This window comes from Lacerta agilis, chromosome 2, assembly GCF_009819535.1.
Source record: "Lacerta agilis isolate rLacAgi1 chromosome 2, rLacAgi1.pri, whole genome shotgun sequence".
NCBI classification, from domain to species: Eukaryota; Metazoa; Chordata; class Lepidosauria; order Squamata; family Lacertidae; genus Lacerta; species Lacerta agilis.
Genome location: NC_046313.1, coordinates 31,601,632 through 31,612,277, shown reverse-complemented (window position 1 = coordinate 31,612,277; position 10,646 = coordinate 31,601,632). Strand labels below are relative to the sequence as shown.

Sequence of the window (10,646 nt, the reverse complement as noted above, 5' to 3'; positions counted from 1 at the left end):
TTTTGCCAGGAACAATTATTCAAAGTCGTTCAGAACAAACAGCATCTGTTGAAGCACTTGGGCTCTTGTACCTTTTGACTGTTCAAGGTACAGCAGCCCTAATGCTGGCAAGTTATCCATCCCTTCTACACAGAAGTGGCAACACTCCTTTATTAGCATATACAGCAAAGAGCAGGATTGCCCCACTTTTTTGTGGTCAGAAGCTCTGCAGCAGCCGTGTCAAAGGGAGAAACCAAGAGGCTGAGATTTCCCTAAAACTGCATCCCCACCACTGTTGAGATTCAGGAGCAGCCTCCAGTGGTCACATGACTGAATGGCTCCTAAGAAGACTCTGAAGTTGAAGCCTGCTGCCATTCACCTGCTTCAGTGAGTGACTCCAGGAATTACTGACAGGTCCTTAATGCCTTTCCTTACTCTATCCTTGGGCAAGCTGTGATCCTTCCTTATGTTCACCCAAGTCTTTCTTGGCACTTCTCCAGATAATGGGCATTGTATGAGGTGTTACAATAAAGGAGATGAGGCATTATTTGTTTGTGGTTCCTACTGCCATGGACACCGAAAATGAATCTCCACTTGCTTGACACTTTGCTAAATAATTGGTTATGGCCAGTGTATTTTATTTTTTTGTGCTGGTTATCCTTCGTTAGACAGAAGTTACTCAGCTCCATCGAAGGCAGGAAGTTGCCATGCCCCAGGCTTTCATACTATTTGCATACCCTTGTCCATTTGCTGTTCAACTGATCATTTTGGCTTCATCATCATGACTTCTTCTGACTCATCCGTAGGTTTCTTGCAAACTGGGGTGGTTGCTTTTGCAGCCTTCCCTGTGTACTCTTGCAGTTACTGGCAATCTCTCACCAAGTATCAAAAGAAAGTCACCTACACGGAAGGCCTCCATCAACTCCTCAGCTTGCCCAGTGACAATACTGGCCCCAATCAATCCACCTGCCCACCATCCCTTGCAGCGTTGTGAAGGAAAAGCTTTTCGTAGTCTCGTAGCTGCGGGACTAACAAAGTCCTCAGTGAACGGCAACCGTCACAGGCAACGAGTGCGGAGAAAAGTCCTCCAGAAACTGAGTCTGTTGGGTGGATTCTGGGGCAAGCTTCAGGCACACGCTGGCTTCTGTTGTGCTGTTGTTGTTGTTGTTGACCCGGAACTGTTCCTTGGCCGGACGAATGGCCACCATGAATTGGCGCTTGAAGGTCTCGCTCAGGGCAATGTAGAGGAAGGGATTGAGGCAACTGTTGGCATAGCCCAAGCTGATGGCAAAGTTGTAGGCATAGAAGAAGGCCACGGAAGGGGTGTCTATGCCGAGATGCACCAGCTGAAGGATGTAGAAGGGCGCCCAGCAAATGAAGAAGGCAGAGCAGATGGCAACTGCCATTCGGGTGACCTTCTTGGTACGTACCCGGAGGCTCCTCTGGGGCAAGGGCACCACAGTGGTAGCCATATGCTGGAGGATCTTAAAGTAGACCACACAGATGATGAACAGTGGGATGGCAAAAGCGAGCATGAACTGGTAGATGGTGAACCAGTAAATATCAGTCTCAGGGTTGGGAAGCAAAAGGGCACAGCGGAAACTCCCATCCTCCAGAGGCATCAGCCCCGCATACATCCACACTGGGATGATAGTCAGGAGAGAGAGGAGCCACACCAGGCCAATCACTAAGGCTGCCACACATGGCGTCCGGACGTAAGTGGACTTCAGAGGATAGACGGTGGCCAGGTAACGGTCTAAGGTCATGACTGTCAGGATGTTGGTGCTGGTGATCTGGCTGTTGGTGTCCAGAGCGGTGATGATGGTGCATAAAGGAGCTCCAAAATACCAGGCCCCGTTGCCAAGGAGTTGGTGGATGAGGAAAGGCATGCCCAGCAGGAAAAGCAGGTCCACAATGGAGAGGTTGAAGATGAAGATGTCGGGCACTGTCTGTTTGCACCTCAGCTTCTTCTTCTTGATAATGGTGTAGATCACAATGAGGTTCCCGACGATGCCGAGGAAGCAAATGATGCCGAACAAACTCGGCATGATCACATTGGTGTAGGTAGTTGGCCTTTCTACCACCACTGCCAAAAACAAGCCAGAGAGAGAGAGAGAGAGAGAGAGAGAGAGAGAGAGAGAGAGAATAGTGAGTGTCCTTGCACTTTGTAGCCCTCTGAGGCTATATTTGTTTGGACAGCCAGCATTCAGTTTCCCAACAGGAAGGGCCAATTTGTGAGCACCATACATTTAAGACCTAAGTTACACGTGTCAGAACACAAGAGCAGGCCCACTTCGTCAGACTACAAGTTAATCTAGTCCGCCATCTTGTTTCCCACAACCAGATACCTCTTGGGAAGTCCGCAGGCAGGATGTGAGGGCTATAGTCTCTTCACATGGTTGTTCCCCATGTCATATGATGTGAAGCTAGCTTGTTAACTCCACGTGACTTCTAAAAATATCGCTGCTCAGTATCTGCACTGTCAAGGACGGCAGGGTTTTGGTACCTCACGTTTCCAAATCGCCTCAGCTCTATTCATGACTAAGGCAGGCGGATGCAAAGGAGGAAGCACTCCTATAGCATTACTAGTTGTGAAGAGGCAATTGCAATGAGTGCAGTTTATGATCTCTTCCCTCCCTCTCCTCCACCAAATCTGTCATGAAAAGATAGCTCTACACAGCTATGAAAGGAGCAGGAACATAGGGAACTCTCTTGCACCAAGTCAGACCATTGGTCTATCCTGCTCAATGTTGTCTACTCTAAACTGATGGGCAGCAGCTCTCCAGGATTTCAGACAAGGGTCCCTTCCAGCCATACCTAGAGATGTCGGGGATTGGCCCTGGGACCTCAGATGCTTTACCAGAATGATCTGGTCATTCACTGAAAATGGAAGCTGTGGTGAGCACCGATGGGATAGGGAATGGACAGTGATGGAGAACCTGCTGCCTTCCAGATGTTACTGGACTACAACTCCCATCATCCCAAACCATTGGCCAGTCTGGTGTAGTGGTCAGGGTTGGAATCCTCACTCACTCATGAAGCCAGTCACTTCCTCTCACCCTAACCTACCTCACAGGGTTGTTGTGGGGATTAAATGAGGGTGGGGGAGCAACAATAGACGCAACAATAAAGATTGGCCGTGGTCGCTGATGGAAGCTGGGGATCCAACAATATCAGGAGAGTCACAGGTTCCCCATCCCTGGCATAGAAGAATATGCTCAAGCAGCAATTTTTATGCAAATAACTGTTGTCAAGGGAGCAGAATCCAGCCTGCAATGGGTATAATGGTACTTAAGTGGCTTCCCTGCCAGGAACTTTGCCAGGAACCTCATTGTGTATACCTTTCCTTCTTTAGATACCACACGACATGGAATTTACAGATCCAGTCTTTCTCTTCCGAAACATTTCATAGAAAGTAGTTGCCCACTTTTCCACCCTAACAGAGCTCCTGTGTTTTTAACAGTTTCATGATCAACAGAAATTTGGTTAGGTTAAGCTTTCCCCAGCACGGAGATGCAGTGATGGGGAAAGCATTGCCTGCTGAATTTCTTCCAGTCGTACCCGTTGTCAAAGTCGCAGAAGCAGGAGAGAGAGAGAGAGGAAGTTGGCAATTCTAATAGCCTGTTGTCCACCTGCCTTGTGTCAAAGCAGGAAAACCTGAGCATTTGCTAAAGATTAAGACACTCTGCCAAAGGGGAAAGGGGGGGGGAGAGAGAGAGCTCTGTGTTTTATCACTTCTTGGTTTTAAGATGAAGGGGACCAGAGAGAATGTATCTGAGTGATGGACAGGTAATAATTTTTGAATGGATATTTCAAGCTATCCAGATGTTTATACGATGAGTCATCCATCCAAAATGAAACAGTACACCCCCAACTCCCCTTGTAGGCATTTCCCTCCCTTGTCAAATTCAAGGCATAAACAAAAGACAAACATTGGCACAGTTCATTTCTAGGAGGCTTAATTGCCTTCTCAGACTTAATGGGGCCTCATTTCAGTTGTGTGTGAACCACAGTCACATCCAAGGGAAGTGCCCCAGGGCTCATTACTGCAGTTTGATGGTATGATTAACTCTCCAGTCATACCAAACACTGTTTTCCTAGCTTTCTTATTGCCTGAAGTCAGGAGGGATTAATTCTCAGCCACCTTTTTGTACTTGACCCACCCATATTCAATCACCTTCTCACCTGCTGGGTGACAGCATAGTTCTGTAGCTCCCCTACCCTGTTTTCCATGAATAACAGAGATTATTGGGAACAGTTCATCAGCTGGAAACCTGAACAACTTCAGGAACACAGCACAAACTGTGCAATATTTGGTTCCAGTCTGATAGCCCTCGAAATGGAGACTAAGGAAGCAGAGAGATGTTCAAACCTCAGCCGTTCATTTAAGATCTTTCTGCCTGAAGAGCCTGGATTTGCAAAGCAGGTCCAGCTGGAGATATTTTGCAGAGTAAGGGTAAAGGGACCCCTGACCATTAGGTCCAATAGTGGACGACTCTGGGGTTGCAGCGCTCATCTCGCTTTACTGGCCGAGGGAGCCACCGTACAGCTTCCGGGTCATGTGGCCAGCATGACTAAGCCACTTCTGGCGAACCAGAGCAGCGCACGGAAACGCTGTTTACCTTCCCGCTGGAGCGGTACCTATTTATCTACTTGCACTTTGTGCTTTTGAACTGCTAGATTGGTAGATGCAGGGACCAAGCAACAGTTGCTCACCCCGTTGGGGGATTCAAACCCCCGACCTTCTGATCGGCAATCCCTAGGCTCTGTGGTTTAACCCACAGCGCCACCCGCATCCCGCAGAGTGGGTGCTGCAGAGTGCTGCAGAGACTGAGCAGCAAATACTTTCCTCCTTCCCCAAGTCAAGGCACTCAGTGAGTGCTCAAAGCCAGACAAATTCTTCTGAGATCTTGAGTTTTCTTTTCTAAGCATTGTGCAAGCTTTGTGAAATAGACATTCTTATACCCAACCTCGCCAAAAAGGAAGAAGACTGCCTGGGGGCCACCTACCGGTATTTAAAATTACACAATAGGAATTCATGCTCCAAGAACTCCTTAAACCTCCTTGACCTGCTAATTGGGGCGGGTACTTCTGTAAGGGAGCCTTATCTTGCTTCCAGTGCAATAAATGAAAAGAAACCTACAAATGTGAGATGCAGTTTGTAGAATCATACATGTGCAACTTCTGAGAAAACCTGGATCAACTGAAATCCACTCTTCTACATGAGTCAATACATTATACAGCTTTGGATGTGAGAAATCTGTTTTAAGATGAATCAGAGACATTATACCTCTGAATCCTGTTTTGTAGGGAACAGCAGAAGAGGGCTATCACCCTCATGTCATCTTGTGGGTTTTCCAGAGGCCTCTGGTTTCAATAATTGCTAACTTTCTGAATGTGAAGCACTTCTTCAAGGCACAGGAGCCCTTCCAGGGAACAAGGTACCAAACTTCTGCACTGCTCGTGTGTGACAGCTAGCTTGATGCAAAAGACACAGAGAGTGACTTGGGTTTTGCACCCGTGACTCTCATCAGATGACACAAGACAAGGTACATAGTCACTGTAGCTAGTCACCTCATCTTCCCACAGTGCCATCTGGTGTGCAGAGAGAGTGTTTAGCCCAAAGGCTGGTGGAGCTGGGCACAGAGACAAGCGACAACAGAGGAAACAGCAGCCACATGGTGTAAGAAAATATAGAAATCATACAAAGGAGAAACAGACCTCTGGCATTAGTTTCACAGATAACGTTTCCACTGTTTACCAGGTCTTGGAAGGAACAGTGCATTGTTATTTGTTTGGGTATAAATCTGCTTTTGTAGAGATCATATTTTGGGCAGGTTTTCTTTAATGTGTTTAACACAGTTTAAGCATGAATTAAAATATATAGCATTTGAAAAGAAATGTTGTGGTTAGGGGGCTTCTCCTGAGTAGCAGTGGAGAGCAGTGGAGGAATTAGGACAAGTGGGGCACTGCCCCACCAAGATCAGTGTGTCTTCAGCCAGCCCCCAACTGCCTGCCTTAGACAACTAGGCTAGGGAGTGGCCCTGGCTTTCAGCCACGTCCTCCTTAGTCTCAGTGTTGCCTTAGTTATGACTCAAGAGGGAGATGAATGTGGACAAAAGTGGAATCATTTGGCTCTGCCTATCATTGGTTCTGGCTCCATCTCCTGTTGACCTCCCTTTCTTCTGCCCCACCAGTCCTGAGGACCACCATTCTCCACTGGTGTTTCTGTATACGAAGCTTGAGCAGTAGCATAGCATGGGTGGCCGGGGGTGTTGTGGCCCCGGGCGCAGAATCTTGGGGGGGGGCGTGAACCAGGTGCCCCATGCATGCACCCGGTGCACGAATCCCCTGTGTGAGCACAGAGGGTGTTCCTTACCCTCTTGCACCTTGCCCTCCCACCCACCACCCCATGCATAGGATGGGGCACAGAGGGTGAAGAGCATCTCTGTGCCCTGCTCCTGCCCAGCAGCGGCGAGGGGTTAGCATGCTGCATTCACACTTGGGGGTCCGGGGTCCCTGTGGACAGCACTACGCCCCTGAGTTCGGCCATTCTTCTGCCACACTCTGTCATTTCCATTGATGGGGCAGGAACGTCTTTACTCCAATTAGCGAGAAGCTGCTTTGAGAAACCAGGCATCTGATCAGGCTAGCATCTTGTAATGAATGAAGTCCAGGTTACATGGGCATTTTGGATAATGTAGTCTGAACACGGATTAGAAACCCAGTGCTGGAAATGCAATGAGTGCACAGTAAACAGGAGTGTGAACACAGCCTAAGATTTCTTTCTTTTTCCTCAAGCGCCAGCCCTAATTTTTAATTGAATTCAACATGGCATACATGGTTTCTCTTCCAACTCCAAGGCTGGTCTAAGGCATTTTGCTGCCCGTGAAGGAAAGATTCCCACTTTTGCCAACACTCTACCACAAGTCAAGAGGATTGGCCATTGAATTTTACTTCAACTATGGCAGCAAGGAAGTATCATCTTCAGTATCTGAATACCAGCAGGCTTGCTTAGGCAGTCCAAGTGGTGCCCTGGTCCAAGGTGTGCACACCACTTCTAACCTCCTCTCCTGCCAAATCCACACACACACAATTTTACCATATTATTGCTATCAAGTACCATACATAATCTGTAGACTGAAGCTAAGGATGTTTACTCAGAAGTCAAGTGAAAGTAGGACTTACCATCCAATCTTAGGCAAACTCAGAAGTTAGTATGGTGGTTTCAATAGGACTTGTTTCCTGGTGAATACAACCTTACCGCCTAGTAAATACATGTCAGATTGCAACCTTTTGCACTCAGTTTACCTATCTTTAAATCAGACACAATAGTCAACCCCCCCCCGACTGCCGATAAGATAAGTCACTGATGCCTTGAGTGTTTGTTGTCAGCGGCAGCATTAGCAGCATCAGGAGTAGAAAACTGCATGAGTTTTTAAAACATCATGAACCTCTTAAAGCATTATTGAGATTAATATGTGTGAGTCATTCAATTCCTAAACCACTCATTAAAAAAAAAAACATTTTAAAAATTCATTTTAATGTGAGCTCCTCCACAAAGTGAAAGGGTTTATGGGTTTGCTGTTTTGTTGCAGATAGTTTATGCACATATCCGGATCAGTCAGTATGCTTGAGATTTCTTTTGTGAACAATAAATGAATGGTCTGTGTTGTACAGTCAAAACAAATTACTTCAGTTGAATGACCTCAAAAACATTACCTGCTGCATCTTAAAAGTGCCTATTGAAAGCAAGCCGGTAAATGGATTAGGGGCATTTATTATTAGGCTGAAAACCTTGCTAATTTTTCTTAATATGAAACATAGAGGATGGCATCTACAGATGAAAGGTTTGGGGGTTGTTTGAAGGGGAGTAAGCCAGGGCATGAATGCTTTTCATTAAGACTGTTTCCTGTTGGTCTGCAAGGAGCTGTTGCTGCTCTCCATGTGTTCAGCGGAGACACAAACCCTCGGAAGCCTTAAAAACAGAGGTGGCACTCCATGCTCCCCTCCCACTTTTTTTCCATTCACGCCAGAGGTAGCCAATGTGGTGCCCTCCGCATGTTGTTGGATTAAACATCCCTTCGGCCCCAGCCTATGCTGCCCAAGCATTTCCCATTTACTTAGAGAAGGGAATGTTGCCTACATCAGGGGCAGCTAACCTCTCCTCAGCATGGCCAATAGTTAGGAGTGATGGGAGTTGTGGTCCAACCACATCTGGGTGATTTTCCACCTCCACCCCCACCCCCAGTTGAGGCACTTCTGCAGGGACAAATACTGCGCCCCCGGGAAGAAAAGACCAAGAAGCACACAGAGGGAGTTGTCCGCCGCCACTGGTGCTGAAGCGAAGCCATTTACCCAACCTGTTGCACTTTCTAAAGTACTGTAGGGGTGAAGCGAGGCAGGAGTGGGTGGCTCAGGCAGCACAGACATCATCCCTAAAAGTGAGGCTCTAAACCCCACGATCCATTCTGTAAGGCAAGCTTTGACAGTAACTCGCTTCCATTTTTATGTATCTATTTTGCCTTTAAAAAAAGCGCGCACAAATCATTACCAAGCCACTAAATGGGAAAGAACCGGAGAGCGAGATGCTGAATTTGGACAGGTTTTGAACAGGCAAGACAACCAATTTGGTTTTTCCTACCTGTCCCTACAACACTGCAGGGGAAAAGTTATCCAGCTTGAAACCTCCACCATCCTTAACTTACTTGATCTGTTCCTGGCGGGGAAGTCTGAAGAATTCATTGGGAAGGAGGTTCCGGAGCAGTTCTCTACAGCCATTTCTTCCCCCAAGAGGACAACCCAACACCTGCCCGCCTCGTTGATGGGCTTGTGGTGGTGTTTTTTCAAGCCTCCAACATCGCCCTCTGACCACTATGAGCCACGGCTCAGCGGAGCCAGCTGGGCGTCCGGCCACTTCCTTCGGCAGAGCGAGCTGGCTTTTTTGGACGAAGTAACTTGGGAGAAGTTGGGGTGGCGGGGTGGAAATCGACGAGCCGATCTTCCGATCGCACAGAAATCTGTCTGGATGCTTGCAGAGCCGGAGACGGTCTGCGCGCCTGCCGATCGGACCGGAGCCTACGTTATAAGAAGTCAAGCCGGAGCCTGCGTTTAGGAGGCGGGCGCACGTGTGTGCGTGTGTATGTTGGGGGCGGCATCTAGCTGCCTCCGCAGAGGCTGAATCGCAGGCTGCAGCCGGCAGGGAAGAAGCCAGATTGGCGCGCGCGCGCGCGCACACACACACACACACACAGAGAGAGGATCCTTAAGAGCTTTCCAAGGTACCCGGTCTGGCGATGCTGCCTCCCTGGATCTGCTGACTGACATCAACGGACAGCTGACTGCATCCGACGCGCCAGTGGGGCTGGGGGAGGGCGAAGGAAGCGGGGTGGACGCAAAGGGGGGGGGTGCTCAGCTGGGAGGGGAATGTGTTCTGAATAGTAATGGAAAAGGTGGAGGCTGGACTCGGGGAGGTCCAAGTGGATCTTCTAAGTTGCCTCCACCGTAGATGTCAGAAAGGGCTCCCCTTCCGGTTGGGTCTTCATAGGCTTGCTTTCCCACGGAGCTTCTCTTAAGGATCCAATCACCAGCGCTCACCTATAGCAGGGTCCGCCCTTCCAAGACGCTTCTGACAGATCAGCTGGCCATGGTGTTTCTGTAACAGCTAAGCCGGAGGCCTTCATCTGCCTCAGCTGCAATAAAACATCCCTCTCCCCATGGGTCTCTACAGCCACAGCAGGGGCTGTAACTCTCCACCAGTTTGACTTTACTCCCACGGCAAACTCTCCCGTTGTCTCTGGAGATAGAGAAATGCCAACAACTGTCCCTCATGGTGATGAGTATGGGTGAGCAGGCAGCCTAAGGCCTGAGAGGGAGTGTCGCCTTCAAATCTCATTGGGGTGGCCTTGGGCAAGTGGCTATTATAGCTCAGCTCCAACACCCTCATCTGCAATATGGGAGAATGAAGCGGGCCTACCTTACAGGGGTGCTGCTACTGAAACGATGCGGATGAAGTGTTGGGGAATATTTTGAGTGTGCTGAATATATTTTTTAAAGCATGAATGGCCTCCTTTTTCTCTGCCACAAGGCTTCAGATGCTTAGGATGTTTACCACTGTACAATGGGCTTGAGCACAGTGAGGCTGCAAGTCTATATGCACTTACCTGGGGGTAAGCACAATGGAACTCAGTGGTAGACACGCACAGACATGATGCATTGTGGCCATTATATAGGCCAAAGATGGGGAACTTTGGGCCCCACGGTTCAATCATTCCCCAACAGGGGGGGGACTATTTTGGCCCATGAGGCTATTTCCCCCAAACCACAGCCCCCTGCTCATCAACTGATGTAACCCGTGGTGTCTGCTGATGGGTGAGAGGAGAAGGGTTATTTCCAACATTGGCTGTGCACACCTGTTCATGTGCAGCCAAGGCAGTAGGATATAAGCCCCATTCATCAGCTGCTTAATGGGGGTTAGAGCCAGCTCAGTAAGGCAGGGTTTTATGCAAACCCTTTCTAGATTCTAGGAGTAGCATCCGTGGCTCTCTGGCTCAGGCAAATGCGGTAGACTCGTAATCTGGTGAACTGGGTTCACCTCTCCACTCCTCCACATGCAGCTGCTGGGTGACCCTGGGCTAGTCACACTTCTCTGAAGTCTCTCAGCCCCA

General features: G+C 48.7%; 1 protein-coding gene across 1 annotated transcript; it reads right to left on the bottom strand.

The window, feature by feature from the left end:
• Positions 1-938: 938 nt before the first annotated feature.
• LOC117042904 (melanin-concentrating hormone receptor 1-like) lies at positions 939-2,057 on the bottom strand. The gene has a single exon (XM_033142540.1). It carries the CDS (start codon positions 2,025-2,027, stop codon positions 1,020-1,022), a length of 1,008 nt encoding a protein of 335 aa, XP_032998431.1. The 5' UTR covers positions 2,028-2,057; the 3' UTR covers positions 939-1,019.
• Between the last annotated feature and the right edge of the window lie 8,589 nt (positions 2,058-10,646).